The sequence below is a fragment of the Porcisia hertigi genome, chromosome 34 (assembly GCF_017918235.1).
Source record: "Porcisia hertigi strain C119 chromosome 34, whole genome shotgun sequence".
In the NCBI taxonomy this organism is placed as follows: Eukaryota; Euglenozoa; class Kinetoplastea; order Trypanosomatida; family Trypanosomatidae; genus Porcisia; species Porcisia hertigi.
In genome coordinates, this window is record NC_090593.1 from 195,861 (window position 1) to 221,651 (window position 25,791).

The 25,791-nt window shown below is 57.1% G+C and overlaps 4 protein-coding genes across 4 annotated transcripts; all 4 read left to right on the top strand.

Annotated features, from left to right (window-relative positions):
* Positions 1 to 559: 559 nt before the first annotated feature.
* On the top strand, positions 560 to 8,905 carry JKF63_01645 (uncharacterized protein; the record flags this gene model as incomplete). Its single annotated transcript, XM_067897691.1, has 1 exon — positions 560 to 8,905. One exon carries the CDS (start codon positions 560 to 562, stop codon positions 8,903 to 8,905), a length of 8,346 nt encoding a protein of 2,781 aa, XP_067753848.1.
* Positions 8,906 to 11,747: 2,842 nt separating this feature from the next.
* Positions 11,748 to 14,360, top strand: JKF63_01646 (uncharacterized protein; the record flags this gene model as incomplete). Its single annotated transcript, XM_067897692.1, has 1 exon — positions 11,748 to 14,360. The coding sequence occupies one exon, from the start codon at positions 11,748 to 11,750 to the stop codon at positions 14,358 to 14,360; it is 2,613 nt and encodes an 870-aa protein (XP_067753849.1).
* A 1,380-nt stretch (positions 14,361 to 15,740) lies between these two features.
* JKF63_01647 (uncharacterized protein) lies at positions 15,741 to 16,520 on the top strand (the record flags this gene model as incomplete). The annotated part of the gene is made up of 1 exon (XM_067897693.1): positions 15,741 to 16,520. One exon carries the CDS (start codon positions 15,741 to 15,743, stop codon positions 16,518 to 16,520), a length of 780 nt encoding a protein of 259 aa, XP_067753850.1.
* A 7,036-nt stretch (positions 16,521 to 23,556) lies between these two features.
* JKF63_01648 (uncharacterized protein) lies at positions 23,557 to 25,482 on the top strand (the record flags this gene model as incomplete). Its single annotated transcript, XM_067897694.1, has 1 exon — positions 23,557 to 25,482. One exon carries the CDS (start codon positions 23,557 to 23,559, stop codon positions 25,480 to 25,482), a length of 1,926 nt encoding a protein of 641 aa, XP_067753851.1.
* Positions 25,483 to 25,791: the final 309 nt, after the last annotated feature.

Below are 25,791 nucleotides of genomic sequence, written 5' to 3' on the forward strand. Positions count from 1 at the left end.
ATTATTCAGTTTTTCTGCGCGCCTGCACCCCCCCCCCAATCTTGCGTTTGTGTATGTCGCTGTGTAGCAAAAGGCGATCTGCCCGCCCCCCCCCCCCCTGCACAAATCGACTCACAGAACCCACCGCCAAGACCAAAGCGGAAAAAAAAAGGTGCCACTTTTTTCCTCACCCCCCTCTCCATACTTTCACTTTAACTGATCCCCCACCCACCCACCTACCCTGGGTTCATTTCCTGCCTTGTCGTGACGCCTCGAACTCTCCTTTTCTGCTTAGAACTCTGCGTGTGTCCTCTGGTTCTGGATCGAGAGAGTGTAGTGGGAAACGTCGTGTTTGCCTGATTGATGTGTGTGTGTGTGTGTGTATTTGTTGTTATTGATTCTTTTTTTTCAATTCCACCCATTGCGCCTCTTCTTTATCTTTTGGGGGGTTGTACGTGCGTCGCACGAACGGCGTCTATTGTCAACCTGGTGGTCTAGAAGCAGCACGCTAAGGAGCACAGCACCGCCCCCCCCCCTCCTCCTGGCTCATCCCTTCCCCTGACACGCCGCTAGCATCCAAATGAGCTCGCTGAGCAACAATAGAGCACAGCTGACGAACAGCTATCGACAGCAGAACTCTTATCACCGTGCATCCACGCCAAATGTCCGAACATCCGCAACACGTCGCGCCGATCCGTATGAAGATAACCCGACGCCACTTGGTGGCGCCACGCAAGGCACCCACACGCAACACGCGCTGCCGCCACCCCTACCACCGGTGCACCGCGGCTCTGCAACACCCACCGCCGCAGAGAACCCGACTGCTTTGCGCACCTCGAGCGCACCCCCACGAGGTGCTGACCTTTCTTCCTTGCAGACACCGTCCCGAGCAAGTCGCGCCTCGTCAACACATGGTAGTCGTCAACAGCAACCGGAGCAGCACCAGCAGCAGCTCCAGGCGCCGGGAATGCCCGCCCGCACCTTCACACCGGAGCTGCAGAGCACAACAATAAACACCTCTGTCAGCGCATGGCGCCTACCAACAAACCCGCAGAACCACAGCACCGGCAGCACGCCAGCACGGCGCCAATCTCCGCCTCTCCCGCCGAAGAGTGAAACGCCGGCACCGTCGGTATCTCAAGGCAAGCCTAGCGCCGAGCTGTCCAAAAAGACGTCCTCGGGTGAGCGCAGTGACAGCACCGCCGGTGCCTCCACACGCGCCAGCAAGGGGGATGATGGTGTGGAGGAGCTGATGGATATTCCCCTGGCTCGTATACAGCCCATTGAAAAGTTCTTTGTGGAGTACAACAAGGCCGCAGCAGAGCGTGAGGACGATGGGCAGCCGCGCAATGATAACGAAGTGCTCTTGGAACAGTTCGCCGAGTACACCGACGACGACTCTTTTTTTTCCTCGAGTGAAACGGTTATTGAATGTGACCCGCAGCGGCTACGCAGCGACCCACTCCGTCCGCATGCGGTCGTGTCGGTCCACAACACACTCAAGCTGCGCGCGCTCACCAACGGCCGGGTGCCAGAGGACACCGTGTGGAATGACATCACGCGAACCTCATGGCTTTATCAGATCCACAACCGCGCTATTGCACTGCAGTACAGCTCCTTTTACATATTCCCTGCTCGTTGGATGCCACGGGTGATAGTGTACAACATCCTGCACCACTGGCTTATGGAGATGCTCATCCTTCTCATGATCCTCGGCTACGCCATCTTTCAAGCAACGTGGAGCCGCTACCCCACCCTCCGCGGCGGCATCCGCAAGCCAGATTACATTATCTGGGCCGACGTATTCTACACGTGTTTGCTCGGGTTCGAGATAATCGCACGCCTCTTTGCAGTCGGCTGCGTCCTGCACAAGCGCTCCTTCTTCCGCTCCCCGTGGCGCTGTCTCGACATGGCCGTACTCGTGCTGAGCATCATGGAGTGCACGTGGTGGCCGGAGCTGTGGAACTTCACCGCCTGGCGACTCATCCGCGCTGTCAAATGTCTCACATACGCACCCGCCCCTGTGCACATGAAGTTACTGGCCAAGTCCCTCCTGCGTTCCACGAACCGGCTCCTTTACGTGACCATTTTGCTCACGTACTTCATATTCTTCTTTGGTCTTCTGGGACTCCAGCTGTTCGGCGGCACGCTTCACAGCCGCTGCGTCAACACGCTCACCGGCGCCGTGACGTCTCAGCTGTGCCGGAGCGTGTCGACCGGGCAGTACGGGTTTTACTGGGGCCACCACTGTGAGGGATTTTTCACCTGCCACGCGGACGCCTTCCCAAACCCACACTACGACTTCCGAAGCTTCGATGACATTGGTCATGCGATGCTGTCGGTGTTCCAGATCATGACGTTCCAGGGCTGGAGCGAGCTGCTGCAGGAGACCAACGACGGGCTGGCGGTGATGGCGATCCTGTACTACGCCTTTACAATTCTTGTTTGCTCGTGGATTGTGCCCTCTCTATACCTCGGCGTCTTTCTCGAGAAAATAGAAAAGACGAGCCGGCATTTCGTGCTAAAGCAGCTACACTTCTTCGACCATATGCTCACAGAGCAGCGCCAGCGCATGTCGGCCATGGTACGTCTGCGCGACTACGTCGAACGCGACGAGAACGGGCTCGTGTCTCACTACCCTGCCTACACGCTCCAGCAGCGGGACCGCGAGCGCCTCACTGACGGCAACACAGACAGCGGGAGCACAATAGAGAACAAGAAGAAGAACGGCCCCCAAGGCAAAAATCACCACCGCGCGATTCAGGCGACAAAGTGGACGGACGAGCAGCGCATCCAGCTGCACCTGGCCCTCACGCGCCAGCGCGACGTCGCTGAGGAGGCGGAGCGCAAGCGCCGGTTACAGAAATCTGCTCTTGGTGACCTCATTGTCAAACAGGACGAAACCGGAAAGCGGCGGGCTGCGGGCAAGCAAGGCAGCGCTCCGACCAGGGCGGCGTTGACATCAAATGCACAGACCGGGACGTCAGAGCAGCCCCCTCAGGGGCCCAACGACTTTGCACTTGGCGGTCGTGTTGGTGATGTGCAGCACCACCCCGCTGCTCACGCCATTGGAAACTCTCGCAAAACAACTCTTCCGTTTGCAGTTCGGCAAGATGTTCAAGCGGAGCGGCTGCGCTTTTTGGACCCGTACACCAACGGTGCGAGCAACACGAAGAACGACATCTACAACTCAGCTTCTGCCCTACCCACCAACATGGACCGATCGCGTGCCAGCATGCCCAGTGGTGGCACGGATAGCGTTGCCGGTGGGCACAGTCGCCCTGTGAGCAGTGCGCGACCCCCGCTCAGTGCGCCGCGGGCACAGTCGTCGAAAGTAACAGTGACACGCGAAACAGCTGGTGTGGTCCCAAACCGCCGCCTGATGTCAGCGCATGGCTCGCTCTCGGGCGCGTCCAGCATGAGCGATCACGGCTCCGTCAGTCGTCTGCATGCCTCGATGACACAGATGCCGCAGGCGGCAACGGCGCAGCGGGAGCAGATAGAGTACGTCATCAATGACCCCGAAGGCGGCGACTTCAAATACGCCAAGACGTGGTTGCAAAAGATCGACATTGTTCGCAACATCGCCCATATGTTCACGGAGGGCTATCCGCGCATCATCACGCAGTACCTTTGGGAGCACCGCATGATGCAGTACCGCTACGGACTCTCGCCATTGTCCTACACGAATAAGTACGAGGAAGAGGCCTTGCGCCGACTGCGTCAGCGGCGCGCGCAGGAGCGCCGCGAGGAACGCGAAGAGCTGCGCCGGAGTGGCAGGGGGCACCTGATCGACGACGACGTTGACGATTTACAGACGGAGAAACCGTGGATGCGCGAGGAGGGGCTGGTACCTGGGAGCATGTCCCCTATTCGCATGGCGCGCAACATTCGTGAAAACGCGCCGATCACCGTGTTCAATTACATCGTGTATTTTTTGATCATCGCCAACGCTGTCTTCAACGCGTCGCGCTTCGACACAATGCCAGACTTTTGGGAGGAAGGCACGTTCATCGCGGGTGTCTGCTTTTCCGTGATGTTTGTGTTGGAGCTGCTCATTCGTCTACTCGCCCTGGGACCCGGTCCCTTCTTCACGGACATGCTCATCCTCGTCGAAACAACGTTTGTCATCATCTCGCTTTTTCAGCTCGGCTGGAGCCGGACCAACACGGCGTCGTTGTTCAACTGGGTGCGCTTCCTGCGCCTCTTCCGCGTTATATCGTGCCGCCCGCTACGCCGCGTCGCGCGGGTGCTCATCCACGGCTTCCCCGACATCGCCTACGCCCTCGTCCTCTTTACAATATACATGTTCATGTGGCTATTACTGGGGATGAGCTTGTTTGGCAGCCGCATGAGCACCATCGACTATAGCACGAGCGATTACGTCACCAGCGGTCGATTCGATACCTTCTCGCACGCCGCCTACGCAGTGGCGCAGGCTTTCTCGGTCAACAGAGAGCAGTGGCTCTACCTGTCGTGGTCTGGTATGCGGGCGCGCGGGGGCTACACGGTCATGTACTTCATCGCCACCGTCCTTGTCGCCTTCATCTTCCGCTTCTTCTTCATTGCGGTGATGACGTATGCGTGGCAGGCGCAGCAAGAGGAGGAGGACTCCTACTTCATGTCAGGCAGCAGTCACGGCCGTGGTGGACGCCGCAGTCGCTTTGCACGATTGCCCTTCTTCGACTTTAGCGTATGGCGCTCCTTCAAGCATATACACGGCGGCTTCAACAGACGTGATGTTGCACCAGATGAGATATACTTTCTGAATGAGGACATGGCGCGACAGCTGCACCTTGTGGAGTCTAAGGACCGATACTACCGCGAGAACTACGATGAAGAAAAGAGAAAATGGGTTCATGTGGATGAAGACCACCAGACGGGTGGATGGGATGTGAACAATGAAGGTGGCCCCCTCATCAACGGCCCGCAGTACGTCAACATTGGCGGTCGTCTGTACCGTCAGCCGAGCCTGCCAGCGACGGAGATGGGCTTTTCGATGGGTGGAGCGCCGCTGCATCGCGGGCAACTGCGCTTTGCCCGACAATTCCACGCCGTGCCAGCCACCACCCATGCCGTGGCGCACCAGCAACAGCACCCGCTTGGGGGGGCACACAACGCATTGTCAGATGAAGTCGAAGGCAGTCAGTCCCCTTCGCGGACCAACCGCAGAGGCATGGTGAACCCGCTACGAAACAGCCGCCACAGCCTCTCACCAGTGCGTCAAGACACCAGCGCCAGCGGCACCAGTGTGACACGTATGGCGGGCGCCCTAGCTGCGGAGCAAACGAACAACGCGAACATCACTCTGGCCCCGCGGCTGACAAAGCTGGGCAATGCCCGCTCCGTCGGCGCCGGTGCAGACCGGGAAGGAACCACCGACTACAGCAGCCCCGAAGACGGTGTAGCAGAGGAAGACTTTGAACACCTGCTCCTGCCTGGGCCCCGTCTACGCTACAAGAGCACCGTGGAGAATGGTCGTCGCGTATTCGAGTCTTGCCTAGACTGCAATACGTACATGCAGATGCCGCTGCGTGCTCCACCAAGTGTGGCGCAGCGCACCGCCGAGGCATTGCACGCCGAGCATTGCCACATGGCGGCCGTGCGTAGCTCCCAGCAGCTGGTGTTGAACGCGCTGATCGGGTATGTCAGGATGCAAGCCGACCATGAAGTGACGCCGACCAAACGGATGGTGGAAGTGGTACTGGGACAAGCCTGGAGCTGCGGTATGTTGCTGTTCGACACGATTGAGAACTTGTCTTGCATGGACTTGCCAGAGCGCGAGCGGACGTGGAACCGCACGCTAGAGGCGCTAGAGCTGCAACAATGGCTGCTGGGGCTGCACGTCGGCGAGGAGCAGGTCGGCCGCGCCACTCTGGCATATATACTGGCACACCAGCAGAGACAAGAAGCGCAAGTGCAGGAAAAGAACTACAAGAATACCTGGAAGGAGCACGCCTTCTTCGTGCTCTCGCCGTCCAATCCGGTGCGGCGGGCGGTGTCGGCCGTGGTGGACTCGATTTGGTTCGAGATTCTCATACTATGTGTCATATATGCCGCCTCGGTCTGTTTGGCGATCTATGTTCCAGCAGAAGGCAGTCGTGACTTCGGTGGCAATTCTAACAGTGACAAGTACGTGGCGCTACACGCGCTCGACGACATTTTCTCCATCATCTTCGTAGCCGAGATGGTGCTCAAGTGGATCAGCATGGGAGTCGTGTTGCCGGTCGGGCGTGCGTACTTCTGGCACCGGTGGAACGTTTTCGACTTTGTTATCGTAGTCATTTCTCTGGCGTCGTTCAGCACCACGACCACCTTCCTACGCTACCTGAAAGTGACGCGGTGCTTCCGTATCCTGGGACCGCTTCGTTACTGGAAGTGGGGCAGCAGCAGCATGTCGCTCGTGGTACGTACCATCTGGGATAGCATTCCCATCCTGGCGAATGTGTGTCTGTTGATGCTGATGAACTACATTGTGTGGGCCATCCTTTTCGTCTCCATGTTCATGAACAAGATGAACTACTGCAGCAACGCCGCTATTGTGGATGCCACGCAGTGCGTCGCGGCGGGGTACACGTGGGCACCCGTCCAGCGCAACTTCCGCAACTTCTACGAGAGTCTGTTGACCACCTTTGAAATCAGCACCGGCGCGGAGTGGCTGGACGTCATTTACAGTGCCTCCGGCCCCCACTCAACCCTGCCTTCGCCCGGGACTAACCGACACCCGTACCTAGGCCTGGTTTTCATCGCCTACTACTACGTGTCGCACTTCTTCTTCTTCACGCTCTTCATCTCGGCCGTGATATACTGCTACATGCTGGCGAAGAGCGCCACGGAGGATGCGATGGGGACGACAATTGAGCATCGGGTGTGGCTGCGCATGCAAGGCATGATCCTGCAGCTGAAACCCAAGCCACAGTTTCTGCCTTTGAACAACGCCATATCCCGCGGGCTGCATTTGTTGGTTTCGAATCGCTGGTTTGAGGCGGTTATGGGGCTCACTCTCGTCTTCAACATGCTGACAATGGCACTCGAGTGGTACCAGATGAGCAGCACGCAGAAGAACGCGCTCGACGCACTTCAGTATCTCTGGGTCGCCATCTTCACCCTCGAGGTTATTCTGCGTCTCGTCGCGCACGGCCTGCGGTTCTTCACGCGCTGGGCCTACTGTTGGGATCTTCTTGTCGTTATCCTCTCCTACATCCAGATTGGTCTCAACACCACCGCCACCACTCAGGTGCCGTTCAACGTGAATGTGCTGCGCATGCTACGAGTGGGGCGGGTGTTGCACTTGATTGGCCTCGTGCTGCCATCCCCTACACACCTCTCTCTCCTCTGCGAAGTGCTGAAGGCGTCGGTGTCGGGGGTCATCAGCGTCACGTTCGTGTACATAATCGCCGTGTATGTCTTCGCGATATTGGGACTACACTTCTTGGGCTACGTTGTGCCCTTCGGCCACTACATCGATGATAAGTACAACAATTTTGGCACCTTCGTCAATGCACTCATAATGGTGCTCCGCCTATCCACTCTACAGAACTGGGCAACAATGCTACGAGGCAGCTTGGATCGCGGCGATTACTGTACCCGCCCCACCGGCCGATGCGGGCCAACGAACTGGGCGCCGGTGTACTACATCGCCATGGCCATCGGCTTCTTCCTTCTCCTAAGCACCCTGTATATGGCAGTCGCGTTGGACAAGTACATCGCCGCCGTGCGCATGCACTCCGCCGTCACCCGTCTCGACGACTTGCGCCGCTTCCGCCTCCTGTGGTCGAAAAGGGACCCCAACGCCACCATGTGGCTGCCGAGCGCAGTGCTCCCGGAGCTGTTGGAGGAGCTGCGTCTGCCGCTGGGCATCAGCGACCGCCGCAACCGCATCGAGTTGCTACGGCTTCTCCGCGAGTACAACATTCCCGATCACAACGGCCGTGTTTATTACTACGAGGTACTAATGCCGCTCGCACAGCGCGTGATGGCCATCGCGTTCCTCGAGGCGGACGATGCGGACACATCCGGGAGCCAGGCGCCTAGAGACATTGCCTGGCATCTATCGGAGCGCTCGCTTGGTGCGCTGCCGGCATCCTACAGAAAGGTGCCGCCAAGCAGCGTCACGGTGGCTGAACAATACGCAGCCACGCTGCTTCAGGCTGCTTTTCGTAGGGACCGTGCGATGCGCAACTACTTCATTGCCAAATCAGAGCGGTGGCGCCGCGGCAGGGCACTCTGCGTCGAACGCGGGATCCCTTACAGCAATGCAGGATTTGGCAAGACATCGCTGGATGGACCAGACCCACGCGAGGAGGGTATACGCCGCAACTTCAACATCCCGAAGGACGCGACCCTCGCTAACTGCGCTGATAGTCGCATCTATGCCAGTCCCGCGGCCGCCCGCATCGCGGCGATGCGCGAGACTATCAACTCCCAGAAGCGTAGCGCTGATGAGGAATCGACGACGTTGCTGCCCGCCGTGTACCGCTCCGCTATACACCACGATGAAAAACGATTTGGTCCCAACGCCCCCAGCGCCATCCGCAGGCACGAGCGGCGTGATGAGAAGCTTGAGCGAAAACGGGCGCAGGAAGCGCTCCAGCGGCATCTGAACGAGCACACCAACGGGGGTAGTCCTGCCCGCGTGTTCGGCGAGTACGATGATCATGACGCCCTCGCTGCCGAAAAAGATTCACGTGACGTGGACATGGACGTTTCCTATTCCGGGGAAACGCTGCAATCGCAACCCCCAGTCTGTGCAAACCAATATAACCTAGATCCGACGGACGTAAACTATCAGCCACCGCTCGGCACAAGTCCGGAGAAACTGCGACAGGACGAAGTCGACCGTCGCCTCAACGCGGCCGCCACTACCGCAGCGGCCTCGGCGCTGCTTGGCGGCATTCCCCCATCCACCACTCCCGCACGGCACTGACCGCCGCCGCCCCCCCCCCGCATGTTTCTGTTTTTTTTCTGTTTTGTTTTCACGACGAGGGGGGGGGGAAGGGGAGATGAGTTGACGCCGTCTTTTCTTTATATTCTTGCGACTTTTTCTGCTGTTAATTTGTCTACACACATTCGCACACGACTAGATGATTATGTGCATATGTGTATGTATACATTTGAACATATACGTTTCCCTGTGCGTCTGTGTGTGTGTGTGTGTGTGGCTGACGCTGCTTTCTTTCCTCGCATCGCATCCCCTTCTCTTTTTTGTCAGCGTTGTCGGTGGGGGGCCAAAGGCGGGGTTCCGGGAGGAAAGGGGAGAGGAGGCAGATATCCTGAGGTGGGTACGGAGAAAAACGAGTCGCCGTATAGAGAGAGTGATACACCTCTCCCCGATTGCCGTCATTATATTATACGCATGTGGTGTCGGCATGCCCACACTCAGCCCCATCACGCGATGACTCACTTTTTTTTTTTTGAAGGGGGAGAAGAAGAGGAGTAAAGGTGAGGGGAGAGAGAAAAAAACAAAGTATTTGAGGTAATTTTATGGGCCCCTGTGCTCTGTATCGTCACCTTTTTTTTTTACCTTACCTCGATGTTTGCTGTATGTCTGTGCGGGGAGGGAGGGTGGGGCAATTCTTTATAAATGAGATTATGTCCTGTTTGGTGTGAGTGGGGTAGTACAAAGCAAGTGTGGTTCAGGCGCAGACATCCGTCCGCGAAACTCAGCCACACACACGCAGGGACCTCTTTGATTTCACGGAGATCGCGGTGACACATTGAAGCAACACCTCTCCATGGTGATGCGGTACAAAAGATAAGGTTGCCGCTACTTTCGCCCGTGACGGTCCTCCCCATCCTTTGTTTTTTCCCTCGCTAGCGCCCTGATGACGTCAACTGCCCACTGTCGACGGGGGCAGAGAAAGAAAGATAGACGCATATGGTTTGTTCACGCAATGTACTGGCGAAGTGAACGAAGACGGTTGCCCTCGCGGCTGTTGAACTCGGTGTTGCTGTTGTATTTGTGGCGGTGTGGCGACGGTATATATATATACTTTTTTTTGGTTAGTTTTTGTCGTTTTTATTTTCTCCACCCCCCACCCCCCTCCTACAGGGGGGCCTCCCAGCACAACGGCTTTCTTTAACTTAGAGTACTCTTCTGTGTTCATCGTGGTGTCCTATCATTATGTGTGTGTGTGTGTGTGTGTGTCTCCCCGCCGCCACCACCACCACCACCACCCACGAGCTCACGTCTGGTTTATTTTTCTGTGTCTTCATCCTCTCTCTGTTATTTTGCTCGCTTGGTTTATGTTTCCTACTTTTTTGTTGCCCGTGGCCCACCCCCACCCCCCCACCCCCTCTACCCCCCTTCCCAGCACCTGAAGAGGGGCAGTGTTCGTTGCTCTTGTCGCTGAAGAATAAGTCCAGCACGTGGGGCCTACACACACCTCGATCTATACCACACGCTGTATGCGTGTAGGTGAATGTGTGTGCGTATGTGTGTGTGTATTCCCAACCGAGAGCAAACCGCACAATTGAAGAAGAGGGAAAGGAGGAGGGAGGCGGGGCAGTGGACTGGCACGCGTTGCCCATTGTGTGTATACAAGCAGCGATAAAAGCTATGGTGTCAGAACGTAGAGTGCGATGAGAACGCTGTATGCCGGCAGCATCCATTTCACCATCACCGCTGCCCCCCGGCTCTGATTGAGGGGGGGGAGGGGGGAGGGGAGATGCCCGGCGCTTAGAAATACTCCGCTTGCCTAGAGTGTACTGGAGAATTGCTGCATAAGTAGAAGAAGTGCATTCAGGGAAGGAGGGGGAGAAGGAGGGAAAAATATGTGCGTGCTGACCAGTCGCCGCCACCTGAGCTGTGGGGGGGGGGGGTTGCATGTGCGGCATTAACGGGAGGGTGCATGCGAATTTGGAGAAATGCCACAAAAACCACTTTCCCTTCGGCTTTGAGCTGTATGTACATGTCAATCACGCACGCCAAACGTGTTGTATATATAAACACTATTTCCACTAGCATGGGATCCCCCACCCCACCCACCCCCCCCCTGTCCTCCTCCTCCTCCTACGCCCTTTGTGTCCTCGAAACGACTGCCCACCCATGACGGCACACGAACACATCCACGTGCGCAATCCCCCACACCCCACTTGGATATTCATATGTATATACATATATATATATATATGAGATACAGTAGCACTCTACCTCACGCACATACACACACACGCACTCGCTTGCCCATCAGTCAGGGGTCCTGCGTGTATCTCTAGCCTCAATCTGCACACTCACCCACACAGCCCCTCACGCCTACCCCCACCCTCCCTCCCTCCCTCCCCCACACCATTCCCGATAGCACTGATTCTCGTGTCCCTCTCCACTGGAAAAAAAAAGAAATAATCGCTTCTCTTTCTCCCGCGTGACCTCCTCCAGTTCATCTTAGTGTTGCGCAGAGGTGAAGAAGGATCACAAGAGAAAGGCACGAAGGCCCTGTGGGACAAAAAAAAACGCACACACGCACGCGCGTGTGTCTCCCCTCACGACTGGGTTGTCTGTAAAAAAAGGGGGAGAGAGGGAGGCGTTGTTGTTGATTGCCTCGCTGCTCTCGACGCCCACGCTGCACCCAGTTAGTTTCCTTAACGCCCGCCTACCCCCTCATCTCCCTACGCTTGACTACAGATGTGAAGTGTGAGTCTAAAACACACACACACACAGACAAACACGTACACATACACACATACATATATATATATACATATATATGTATATATATATACAAATAAATACACAAAGTCACAGAGAAAAATAACAAATATCAGTCATCATGTCGAGTATTACAGACCTCCTGATGGCCCTAGGCAACCCGGAGCCCTCTATCCGGGTACCCGCAGAGACGGCTGTGAATAATGCGAAGGAAACGGATCTTTCTACCTTCATGACGACAATGCTGCAAGAGTTCCGTGACGAGAGCAAGCCGTCGTTTGCTCGAAACATGGCGGGGACACTGCTAAAGAATGCAGTGGCACCATCCCTTCGCGAAGTGGCGGCAAGACACGCGCTGGAGGAGCGGTGGCGTGCCCTGCCCGCGAACGTGCGGCAGCAGGTCAAGAATGAGGTACTGGGTACTCTCGGCAGTCCCAGTCGAGACGTTCGCACAGTTGCCGCCAACATCATTGGTAGCCTGGCCCGCAGCGAGCTACCCTCCGGGGAGTGGCCGGAGCTGATGGGGATTCTGGTGGGCGCAGCCCAGTCCTCCTCTGAGCAGCACCAGGAAGCAGCCCTCACCGCCATTGGCTACATCTGCGAAGAAGGCAGAGACCACGAAGAGGTGGAGGCGGCGCTTAAACCAAGCACGACGGACGTACTCTCTGTAATTGTACAATGCATGGCAAGCACCAACGAAGATGTCAAGTTCAGTGCCACGAACGCCCTGTGCAACGCTATGGAATACATCCACGACAACATGGACGTCCCCGAGCAGCGCAGCTACCTTGTGACAGCTCTCTGTGAGACCGCCAAGTCGTGCACGACGGCGCGCACGCGAGAGCGCGCCATGGAGAGCTTAGTAAAGGTAGCAGAGCTCTACTACTCAACGTTGCCTGAATACATTGTGCGACTTCACGAAATCACCACGAGCGCAATTTTTCACGACGAGGAGGCGGTGGGTCTGCAAGCAATCCAGTTTTGGATTTCGATCTGCGAGGTGGAGCGGGACATGAAGGAGGACGGAGACATGCAGTCATGCCTGCAATACAGCGTGCAGGGTCTGACCTTTCTGGTTGACATTTGCAAGCAGCTTCTCATCCGACAAGAAGAAGATCAGACGGAGGATGACTGGAATCTTTCAGTGGCTGGCGGTAAGCTGCTGCAGAGCCTCGCGGAAGCCGTGGGCGGCCCCATCCAGGGGCCTGTGATGGAGTTTGTGTACGCCAACATCAACAGTCCGGAGTGGCGCAAACGCGAAGCATCCGTGATGGCGTTTGGGTGTATCATTGGAGTCCAGGACGAAGCGGCACAGGAGGCCATCCAGGACACTGTAGCGCAGGCAGTCCCTGGCCTCATGGAGTACCTCCGGGACTCGAATGAGATGGTGGCGGATACGAGTGCGTGGGTGCTGGCGCTTGTGTGCGAGGGCTTCGTCGACATTTTCCTGCAGACCCCCGATCTGCTGCAGCGCTTAATGAACGATGTAGGACCGATGATCGGTGGCGATAACGCACGCATGGGTGTTCGCGCGTGCCACATCATCAACAACATCGCCCTCGCGTACGAGGAAGAGGAGGACCAGAAAACCAACGAGATCTCGCGCTACTATGGCGACCTCATTGTCGTTCTGCTGCATGCCATTGACCACGGCGCGACGAACGACTTCAAGCGCGCTGCTCAGGAAACACTGAATGCCCTCGTAGACGCAGCCGCCAATGACTGCTGCAGTGCCTACCTGGTTCAATTGCCTCAGGAACTGTTAGCTCGCATGGGCCCTCAGCTGAACTCGCTACAACAGTCCAGCGGTGACAACATTGAAGCTGAAGCAATGATGGGACTTCTCTGTGGTGCGCTGTCAGCCCTTGCGCGCAAGCTGGGCCAAAGCTTTATGCCATACCTGGACGCTTCGATGCAGGCACTCATTCAAGTGATCGAGCTTCCTACCGACTACGTGCAGCAGGAGGCGCTGGTGGCGATCGGCAGCATCGCCTACGTTGCCAAGGAGCAGCTGGAGCCCTACCTGGCGAAGGTTATCCCGCACGTGCTGAAGTACCTGCAGGCCTTCGACGAACCAGACAGCATCTACGGTGTGGTGGCCGCGGTGGGTGACCTCAGTCTCTCCTGCCGTCTCTCGCTGCTCCCCTTCGAGTCGGACATCATGAACACTCTGTACGTCAACCTCACGAATACGGAGGTGGATAGGGAGCTTAAGTGCTCCTTCCTCAGCTGCTTCAGCGACTTCATTCTCAACGTACTGGGCAGCGAGCGTTTCAAGCCGTACATGGCTGCGCTGATGCCGCTGGTGGACCAACTCTTTCGCGCCAGTTGCGAGATAGACATCCGCGGCGACTCGGAGGGCGAAGAGTACGTCATGAACCTCTGGGAGACGACTGCCTCCTTCTACTCTTCTATCACACAGTGTTTTAAGAGCAGCGATGTGGATGCCCTGGCGCCGTACTTGGCGAACATGTTGAGCTTTGCCCTTCACACCGCTACAAATGCTGGTGAGTTCGAAGAAACGCAGATGGCGGCACTTATGGTCATTGGCGACATGGCATCCGTGCTTCGCCACGTACCAAATCCCCAGATGCGGGCGCAGGCGAAGCAGGCGCTGCTGGCAGAAGCCGTAGACGGGGCAATTAACCGGGCACTGAGCAGCTTCACCTCGGAAAGCAACAAGAAGCAGATCAAGTGGATACAGAACCAACTGCAGCACCTTCAGCTCTCATGATCTGCCTCGACAGAGAAAATAGACAAAATGACCTTTTTCTTTCGTGTACATGGTTGTGTGTGCGTGCGTGTGCGTGTGTGTGTGTGTGCGCGCGCGCGTGTATGTGTAATGGAGGAGAGGTGGGGGGCGCATGCCCTGGGGGGGGCATCCTTGCCTTTGCGTGCGCGTGGGGCCGAGAAAGTAATTTTTTTTTGGTGCTGTCGACTGTCATCCTTAGAGAGGAGAAAGCACTGTGTAGGCAGACCATCACCACCAACTCTTTGTATGTACAGTTTCCATTGTGCATATATGTGTCTATATTTGTGCGGTGTGTGTGTGTGTGTGCGTGTGTGCTATCTACGCATTCAAATCGTGACTGTCGGTGCAACTTAGACAAGTGAATTTGTCTGTGTCTGTCTGTGTGTATCCCTCCAACCCTCCCTCCCCCCCCCCTCTCTCCCCGTCCATGTGTGTGTGTGTGTGTGTATGACTGTCTGCGTGTTTGTCTCCGAGGTTAAGCGACTGCCTCGTTAACACGAGCGGTTCAACACAACCAATAAGCTAAGAGGGGGTCTGAGACGCCCATTAAGTCACTCGCGTCTTTTGGTCTGTAACTGTGTTGTGTGTGTGTATGTGTGTTGTGTGTTGTGTGTGTAGTGGATACATGATGGCAGCAGTGAAAAACTTTTTTCAGACTGTATGAGGCGTACACTTGCATATTCCTAAAACAAGGAAAAAAAGAGGGATAACCCGCACGCAAATTGTGCTGCCAAGGGCACTAGAGCAACTTGTTTTTTGGGAGAGGAGGGGAGGGGAGGGGAGGGGCATCTATTGCCCCTTTGAGATGTTTCTTCCTCTCTCTCTTTGCCTCCTTCATTTGGATGCAGCGCCCATACTCTCGCCACAAGCGACAGCGCATCGGCGAGCTTGAAGGGTGGGAGTGTTGCTGAACAACATCGACCACATGGATGACGGCAAGCCACTTTGAAAGTTTCCCCGTGGAAACGTGTTAAGCTGCATTGGTGCACGCGTTCCCGCTTCACCGTCGCCCAGAACTTTGCGCCACTCGATGTTATACAAAAGCACGTACTGCAGGTCTTGAACGCGGATAGAGGAGTACCCACACTGTGCACCTTCCCCCACCTCCTTGCCTCTTTCTTTTCCGCCCATCCGCACCCCTGCCTGAGTGAATACGGTGTACATCGGCTATCAGTAACCACCAGCGCCAGTGTTCCCTTCTCGCGTGTCTGCACCACCATCGTTGCCACCACCAATCTTTCACAGTGGCTCTTCCTCCTCCTCCTTTCGTGCCAAGGTGGGGGTATATATATATATATATATATGTGTATATATATATATATATACATATACATATTTGGTGCGTCATTCGATACTTGAAAAATGGATGTGATTCCGCCCGAGTACGACCCGGTGACGAGAGAGCGCGTGTACCGGCAGGAGTGGCTCGAGTACTTCCACTACATTGGCTTTGACTCAGCAATACGGGACTACCCGGCGGAGTACCGCGCACTCTTCCCTCGCGGCCACCACAAGCCGCCTGCTATGCCGCCCCCGCTGCCTGTTGGGGGTGCAACGTCGCAGACAGCGCACACCTCCGCGACCGAGGCAAACATGTTCATCGCCGATGACGACGAGGATGACAAGATGACTGGAAATGGCAGCGACACTGCTGAAAGCTGGTCCTCGCTCATATCCTCTTCGTCCTCCTCCGAATCTTCGACGCCGCGTGGGACGCCAAGTGGGGATGCGCGAACCGAGAAGGTCGAGCGGACGTCTCGCGACGAACGCAGTAGTCGCCGGCCGACGTCAAGCCGTTATGATGAGCGCCATCACTCAAGCAGGCACCACCGCGACCGAGATGGTGATGAGCGTCGGCGGAGACACCGTAATGACGAGGATGAAAGGCGGCACCGGCACCGGCACCACAGTTCACGAGGAAGCGATCACCACCACACCAGCAGCAGTGGCACTAGCCGCCGCCGCAGACGCTCTGGCGACCGTGACGACCGTGACGATCGTCGCTCCTCACGCGTGCACGGCGGCGAGGAAAACAGTCGTCGCTATCGCCGAGAAACAGCGAGCAGCAGCTCGCATAGCCATGCCTATAACGACCGTCGCGAGGACGCTCTGCGCCGTCGGGAGAACGCATATCGCCGATAGTAACCGTTTTGTGTTGGGCGCCCTTTCTTCCCTTCGCCTCCTCGAGTTCACTCACCGGTGTAACCCGGAGAAATATGCCTCACAGTCGGCCAGCCCCCCCCCCCCCTCGGTGGAGAGGGGAGAGGAGGCAGGCGAGCCAGCAGAGAGTGCATCCGATCAACTCTCACAAGTGCGCGCGCACACTGTCGGCTAATGGTGGTGGTGGTGGTGGTGAACCTCCGCCCCCACCGTAGATCTGCCTTATTCAGCACACACACGTATCTTCACCTCTCTCTCCCCCAAGCTTATTCCTCAGCAGTGACAACACTATAAATATATACATATATATATATATGCCTGTTTGAGATGATCGTGGGTGCTTCCAAAAACGTGCCAACGTGTGGGGCATGTGGCGCCCCCCCCCCTCTCCTCTTCCCCCTTGAAGCAGGAGGAGGGGAGATGATATGGGATGTGAACCGGTGTGTGATCTACGCTTTTTCTAGTCAGTACAGTAAAAAAAAAGAAAATAATACGAAGAAAAAACAGCGCGCGTTGCCGTTTGTGGGTGTGGCTGTGTTCATCAGCGAGTGCTTCAGTGGCTCAAGTGTTGCATGCCTGGGTATCGCGCCGCAAACGCACACAACAAAAAAAAGAAAAGAAGAAGCGTTGAATCGCCTCGAATTCATCGTGCGGTGCCGCTGCACGTTCAAAGGTACAGTCATGTTACCTTAGCCTGACAGGAGGGAGGGAGGGAGGGAGGGATGTTGTTCACTCAGCAAAGAAAGACCATAATGCTGCTATTCTTTTAGTCATGGCCCTTCAACGCTGCCGACGCCCCTCCAGGTCTTTTTTTTCGGGTGACTGCAAGCTCCACCCATGCCGCCTGGGCATAGTGGCCTACACAATTACACCTATCTGTATTCTCCTCCACTCTCCACACTCCACTTTTTTGGACTTCGCTGCTCATCTCTCACTACCACACTCACACTCTTTGCCCCATCTCACCGAACCACCGCGAGCATCTGCACCAATTGCTTACATTCATGCCCATGCTCATACACTGCTGCTGCTACTCTCACAGGAACGGAAGCTGCGTCTGCCTACGGTGATGTGACGCAATATGCGTGAAGTACTGGGCTCCCTATATGTATAGAAGGCGTCGGCGTGTGTGTTTGTACCCTCGTCGCGCACCTTTATTTCCACTCTTGAATCTTTTTTAACCATTCGGCAATCTCACACCACCACCACGTCCCCAGCCACCCAACACACCCCTCATCTTTGCCCTTTCTTTTTTATTTTTTGGAGAGGGGGTGGGAGAAAAAGACGTTTCTTTTTTTCTAGATCACACACACACACACGCGCACGCACGTTCCCGCGTGCGCGCCCTTGCCTCCTAAAACTTTCCATCGGCGCTGTGAAGCATGAAGCAGCATCGACACCTTCGTGATGCGCACGCCAGGATCTACAGTGGAAATGCCGAGAAAGTGCACGAAGTGGGCCTATCCCACGAGTCCCAACACAGCGCTGAGCGTAAGTGGAGCGGTAGCGAAAAATGTACTTGGGGGCGCTGCGACACCAGAGTGGACACCACTGCCCCGACCCTTCACCGTCCCTTGGGCACGTCGAAGGGTGATCAAAATTCTCGTGAGGCAGCCGGTGCTCCACTCTCACCTTACTTGAGCTTCTCCCCTATCTCCGTCTACCCTGCACACGCCTCCGCGTCCACATCGGGAGCGGTGGAAACCACAACAGCAAGTGTAAGGGCTCCCTCGCCACCAAAGTCGTTTTACGACGGCCCCTCCCTCCACGACAGCATCCCGGCGCTGCTGACACAGTTTAGCAACGCGGCTGCTCCGTTGCAGCGACGCTCCCCCGCGAAAACGCGCTCGTTTGAATTGGAAACAGAAGAGGTCAGGTGGAAAAAAAAGGTCACGTCCCAGTCGGCCCACCACCCGGTCATCATACCACAGTGGAGTGGCTTCCGGCATGCAAACGCGTCGGGTGGTGTTGCCCGTGCCACGGCCGAGCCAGAGAGAAGGATGAACGCCCTGTTACTAAATCCTCCCTCGAGGACGCGGTTGGATGGCATTTCATGGGGAACAACTGCACGTCTGGCGCAGGCGGGTAGTCACGAGCCCCGACAAGAGAATAGGAAGGGCGAGACTGGTGGGCGTATGATTGCCGGCACCGGGGTGCAGAGCGCCAAGGCAGACGAACCGCTCTCAGCAGCAGCGGGGTATTCAGCGAACACGTGGCAGCACCAGGTGGAAGTGCATCCGGCACGGCATGATATATTGCAACGACCCGCCTCTGCCCATGTCGTATCGCACGCGGCCAAGGCATCAGCACATACTAATGCGGCTCATGCTGTTTCCAAACTAGGAGCCCGACGCTCAATCACGCTGAAGCCGCACGATTCCTCCGCTGCACGCCCCTATGACAACGCAGAGGAGCCCTATGGTGTCGACATGCCTGGCGTGGCCAGCAGCATCAGCGGTTCAAGCAGTCGCTCGAGTCGAAGCCCGCACGTCTCCTCTCGGGGAAGACGGCGTAGTTTCTCCGATTGTGCGGCAGATGTCGCTTTTTCGGCCGCTGCCACACGCGATCCCCTTTTGGAGGAGAACGAGGAAGCCACGCGTACTTCGTCAGGGCAGTCGCTGCCGCCCAATGTCGTGACATCGTCCTCGATGACCTCGACAAGCGATGCCACTCACCGGCAACCACCACCATCCCGGATGCGCAACCTCTTCGAAGTCGTCCTAAACAACAACGGTCACCGTAACGGCGGTAACAGGCGCGCCAGCGCGGAGGCGGGAGTGTCGCCGCAGTCTGCAAACCCGCGCGCACGCGACCCAAAGCGCTATTGCGCCCTGGTCTCGCCCTTCGTGGCTAATCAGCCAATGGAAGATGTGATGGCATCCTCAGATGGCGCTGTGCACCTGGACAAGTGTGTCATGCCTGTGGACCCTTTTTCAGCCGCCGTTCACGAAGCAGGTGACCCGCTGGTGCTGCGGCACACCATTGATTACCTCCTCTCGAAGGTGCGCCGCCTCGAAAAGGATAACCAACGACTGTGGTGGCAGACGCACAGCTGGGATCCACACAGGGATCGTGAACTTTGTGAGCCCCATCCTCCCACTTTTCAAGGGAGCCACCGGTGTGGGCGCGGGTCCTCCTCGCCCACCACGACGGTGGCCCCCTCCCCCGCCTCTGTTACTCTCCAGTCGGTGGCCTATACATCAACCCAGCAGTCATGTGTGCGCCAGCCGCGCGTGTTGGTGAAGCGACAGCCTAGCCCCTCGCAAGCAGTCGCTGGCTCCGCCTCCCCCACGTCACCGATTTCCTCGCCGCAGCTGAGCTCCCGGCGACGTGGCAATGGCGAAGGAGATGACGCAGCCGAGCATGGCAGAGAAACCCCGGACTTTCGCCTCCGCAACGCGGTGGGGTCGGACCAGTCAGTGGCACCAAGCCCCCCGATCACACACCCCACCAAGTCGACTCAAACGACGACGCCAATGGCCGCGCCGCGCGCCGAAGCGGAAGTCCAGTGCCTCCCTGCTGAACGAGGTGCTGCGAAAGGCTCAATAGAGGATCGGTCGCCGGTGCTCCCTGCACTATCCAAGATGGCAAGCGCATCGAACGCCATAGCTGCGACGCCGCAGCATGTATATTCCGCATCACGCATGGACGCAAGCTCGCACATAGGGTCTGTTACACCACTAGCATCAGTGTCTCTTGGTCTACCGAGCGCGCGTCAGGAAGCGCTGAATCGCCGGTGGCGAGGAACGGAAGGTGAAGACAGCACGGACACCGCTGCAGCCACACCGATCCTGTCGATGGCGTGTAGCCTTCAGAGCGTTGATAGTGAGCGTTCCCTGGGCGAGATGGCAACACAAACAGAGCCGCTTGAATCACTCCTAGTGAAGCAACAACCGCATCGAGGCCTAAGCAGTCGTAGCCGACATGCCCATACTACAGAAACGAGCCATGTGAACGAGTCTTTGGAGTCATGTGGTCGTCCTTCGACCTACAATAAGCAGGTCCAGACATCCAGAATCGGTTCACCCTCCATGGACGAGGTAGGAGACCTTGGAGGAGGCAGAGGCATTGGTGGCAGCGGCCCTATGGCCTCCGCAACAGATGGAATTGCCTCGGTGCTGTCCGCGGATAGAACCGCGCTGATCGAGCTGCACACATCGCCTTCCTACACGCAGGACACCGTGCGCCGTTTGCGAGCATACTGCAACTCCCTGGAAGCGACCCGCCAGCAGCTCCACGAACGTCTATCGACGAGTTTGTCGAACTCTCGTCCTCCCTTGGCATTAGCGCCGTCAGAGTTGACATCGCCATTTAACCGCTCGTTTTTCCTCAGCCAGCCCCCCCCGCCCTCCCCCCCAGTCACACCGGCCCGTCCCCTCAGACGCCCCTTTTTCATCTCTGAATACACCGACCCGGAGGTCGACGCCACCCTTCACGACGTGGATGAAACGGCTGCGGTGGAGACGATGATTGTCGTGAATGAGGACGGCACCGGCACCGTCACAAAACGCATGATCGAGTCCCCCACGACGCAAATCAACAACTCTGCAACACACTCCCTTTCGTCGAGCTCACCGCGTCCGGCCACTGCACCGCTCTTCTCCCCGACAAGGCCGCACCAAGCTGCGGTCGCGGAAAGCGCTGTATCCTGGACACACAGGTACTCGCCACGGCACCGGTGTCCCCTAAATTTCCCGCTGCACCCTTCACGCCACTCGCAAAAAAACTGCATCACCGGGAAGGAACCGCGCGCGTGCCCAATCAGCTGCTCTCTGAGCAGCAACAACAGCACCTCCCCCTATGTGCCGGTGGCGAATCTGAGCAAGCCCATGCGATCCTTCTTCGCCAAGGCATTGAACCCCTCCGAGCTGCTCACCTCCGCCCTCTCCAGCTCGATATCGACAGGGTCGCCCGGGACAGACCGCTTTGCCGTGCCGCCCATGGCCCCGGTCGAAGGTGGTGCAAATCAGCGACGACCACTATCACCACTGCCGCAGTCACACCGCCACCAAACCGAGGCGGGAGCAGTGTCGCTGGCCTCCTCCTCCGGCCACACCGCATCTAAGCATCTTGTCAGGCGACCGACAGAGTTCACCGGCATCACAACACGAGCCAGCAGCAGCGTCAACTCTCCGCGGTTTGCAGTGAGGGAAACCAGCGACCTCGCGTCTCTGAAAAATCTCCACACACGCAATCGAAGCAAAGGGAGCCGCAGCAGCAGCGCCGACTCTAAGCCGATCGGGTTAGAAAAAAAGATGACCTCCTCAACGTCAGACGCCGCACACCCAGCGCTTCTGCAGGACTCCATGTACCAATCGTCTCTCAGCTCGAACTCGGTCGTGCTGTCGAGCGCTACCGAAGCATTCGCAGCCACACTCCCGCCAGCAAACGTCAGCGAGCCCGCCTCGCCGGGACCGAACACACTGTGGGGCTCTAAAGAAAACAGCGACGTCAGACACAAGCGGAGCACCACAAGGGCATTCTTATACGATGAGGAGGGAGGAGACGCGGCAGTGGCGGCAGTCTCGTGTGTGGGGTCATCCCCCGTGGAGGTGGAACTACCGGTAATGGAACCCGACGTGATGTCACCTCATGGCGCTGACAGTTTCTATTCGAACGAAGCGGCGCTCTCGCCGTGTAGCGGCCCGATGAAAATCGATGATGTCCCGTTGCAAACACCGCTGGAGAATCCACCTCGAGTGCAACGCCAACGACACACCGCCCAACAACTGATTTCACCCTCTCCCTCTCCATAGTCTTCCAAAGGGTGGCCATATCCAGAACCTTCTTGACGGCAACATGGACGTGACCGCAAGCTCCACCAATGGAGCGCAGCAAAGCGCGGGCACCGACTCAACAACACCACAGCGCAGTCTTACATTGCAGCAGCACCGTCCACCCATTGCCTCATCACGCGCCTTTGACACTCCAAGAGATGACGACGACTCCTCTCCTGCTCGTAGCAGCCCCTCACTCAGCCTGCACTCCTTTCCCTCAACTCCCTCAGAGAGTGTTGAATACGATAGCTGTGGTGGTGAGGGTGGGGGCGCACCCGTACTCAGAGTGGTTTTGAGTCGGAGATAGAGGACAGTGAGTCGCAGCGGCAGACGTGTGTAGTTGTGGGTGGGGGGGGGGAGTGGCGGGTGGAGGTTCTCCGTCATTCACCCCTGCTTCCTCACCTAGCTGGAGCTCTCAGTTGCTCAGGAATCCCTGACCTCCTGCACTTTAAATTTTTTCTTTGTGGGAGAATGAGGGGAGACTACAGACGAAATCGGGAGCTGCAAAGCCACAAATGACCCAACATCACATTCGCCGAAGCCTTCTGTGTGGCGGTGCGTTTTTTTTTCCATGAGCTTTTTCTCCTCCTCCTCCTCGCACGATCTGCCCCCCCCCTCCCTTCCACGACGCAGCGGGGTGGGTATCACCACCCCAAATGAAAAGCCGGTTTCATGTGTATTCGTTGGTGTTATTTCGTCACGTACGCCCAATGTGCGTGTGTGTTTTGTAGAAGTGCCAGATGAAGTAGCGCCGTGGAGTAACGGGGTTCACCATGCAGTGTTCACGCAGTGTATTTTTCCCTCTTTCCTCTCCTTCTTTTTTTTCATCCCTACACTTCCTTCCCTGTGCTTCCATTGCTGTTCAAAGGAGATCGTGTCACCCCTCTTCGCACGTGCTCACTACCTCATTGCCACTTGCCTTCTCAAGTGAACACCATATTGCCTGCTGTTCGCGCCTCGCGCAACCGCCTGGCATTCGTGAAGCAGAGAGGATTTTATTTTCAGAGGTGGCAGGATAGGGCCGCCTCACTGCGTGGGGGAAAGGGGGAGGGAGAGTGAAGTCTTTCGATTCACACGCAACCCCTTTAACCCGAAAACCTCACGGCTCTAACGGGAGGCTCGCTTATTTGCTTTTCAAGTATCCCCTCTGTGTGTGACCACCTGTAAAAGTGTCACGGTATGTTACTGGCGACCCTCTGACTCGTGATACGCAAACACACACACACACACACAGGAACACGATGGGCTCGTGTTGCTGTTTGAGTGAAACTGCCAATGGCGCGCCAGCGGCCCAAGAGTGGGTTCCAGGCAAGACTGAGACTCTAGCGGGATTACCAAAGCCCCCTCACCCTGCCCCCAGCAAGCCCTTTGTTGACCCCACCTCAGTGAACGCTTCCAGGCCGGCTGGACCTGGTGGCACTACCGTATCCCCTCCGCTGATGGATACCATGGGAGGGATACTCAACGTTCCAGTACCAACTGCGGGTCCGCCTGCTGCCCTGGCAGACCGTGAGATTTCACCCTCGCCGTCATTGCAGCCCCTTCCAACGCCCTGTTGGGGGGAAGAGGAAGCGCTTGAAAGCTTTGACACGGACCCCTTCAGTGAGCCGGAGCCTGGGTCGGCGAAGAACATCACCACCACATCGGCCGAAGACCACATGATCGCGCCCCCGCAGCAGCGATCTGAGAATGAAGAAGTGAAGCAACAGCTGGCTTGTGCTTTTGAGACACATCCTTCTCCTGTAACTGTGACACCTGAACGTGCCAAGGTGCAGACGTCGTCACCGCGCGCAGGAGAAGAAGATCCCACTCGCGGGCCCAGCACAGCCCAAGTAGACGAAGTTCCCCCAACACCGAAGGGTGAAGGTGGACCGATGCTGCCGGCCGATGATATTCGGGTGCTGCAGCGTGCACCACCGCCACCGCCGCTGCCTGGTTCAACTGTCTCCATGAATCGAAAGGGAGTGAGCTCGGACGACGACGTGTTCAACATCAGGGAGGTGTCCCAAGAGCATCAAGAGGCGGCACCAGGGAACACACCGCACGAGCTCCTTGTTGCAGGGGCAAGTGGAAGCGAGGAGGAGTTAGAGCAGGAGCAAGAGCCGAACCCGCTAACAGAAATCCTACGTAGTCAGCAACAGAACCGGCAGTGGCAGCCAACTGCATCTGCACTCGACATCGCTGAGAGTCTACCTCTGGAGATCAGCATGGGCGAGGATGAATTACCGTCGACCGAGGAGACTCCTGAAGGGGAACCAAAACAAACACTGCCGCCGCCTGGGTTTGTTAGCGGCGTGGACGAGGAAGCCTGTGACGGCAGGAACGCAACGCAGGAGACCCCCATGGCCACCACTGGTATCTCAGAGACAGTGGATGGTTTTACCTCTGGAACTGTCTACAAGATTCTGCGGCATCGTGATTGGCTAACGTTTAAGGAGACAGGGGAACTGCGGGGCACACCATCAGATATCATCGCCGGTTACATCAAGCTGGCCACAGCAGAGCAAGCGCCGAAGGTAGCAGCGGACTTGTACTCAGATGAAACACTATTGACGCTCCTGGCTTGCCCCATCGAGGCACTCTCGCGGGTGGCACCAAGTAGCATGAAGGAGGAGGATCTGCCGGAAGGTCCGCCGCTGCGCTGGGGAACCTCGCGTGGGGCAGGCCTGTCACCGCGCCTATACCGCCCACTACGGCTGAAAACGGATGTGCTGTGGCGCAAAGAATGCGCCAATGCGGCTGAAGTCGCTGACAAAATCAGGGACGTTGTGGTGTACGCTGATTTCGTCTTCGATGCCGACGAAGTAGAAGCACCCGCTGCCGCCGGCGGTCTCGGGTGCGACGCAGAGAAGCCGAATGTCTTCACCACCACGGGGGAGGGTGGGGCGGTGGGAGAAAATACAAACACTGCCGAAGACACGCCATCAATGGAGGAGAATTGTGTGTACACCATAGGCAACACGGATGTGGAAGGCGAACGAGATGCTGTTGTGATGAGTCCGTTGCCGTCTGACGCGCTGGTCGAACCGATAGAGACCTCCGGCGAACCCATCGCCAGACCAGAGCATCGCACGTCCGCTGAAGTGCAGTCTGCGGAGCACTTCGTCTCAGCTCTCACTGAGGCTCCTCGTCGACTGCCTCCTCCGCTTCCCTCCCCCGTAGAATAGGGGATGCCCCTTCCGCGCAGCTCTCCCTTCAGTGCCCGTGCCACTCAGCATGATGTCTCCCCCGCCTGGATGATAGACGGCAACTTCGCTCATTTGCGGGATAGGGGGGATTACACCCATAAATGGTTACACCAAACTGTGTGTTTCCTTTTTTGTTGGTTGGCTGACTGGCAAGCAGGCCGGGGGAGGGAGGGGGGGAGGGAGGGGGGGAGGTGGAGCTTCGGATCCTCATACCTATCCAAGTGCATAAGAGGTGATTTTTGAAGATACGCTCCCAGCTACCTCACATCTCGGAAAGAGGGGCATAGA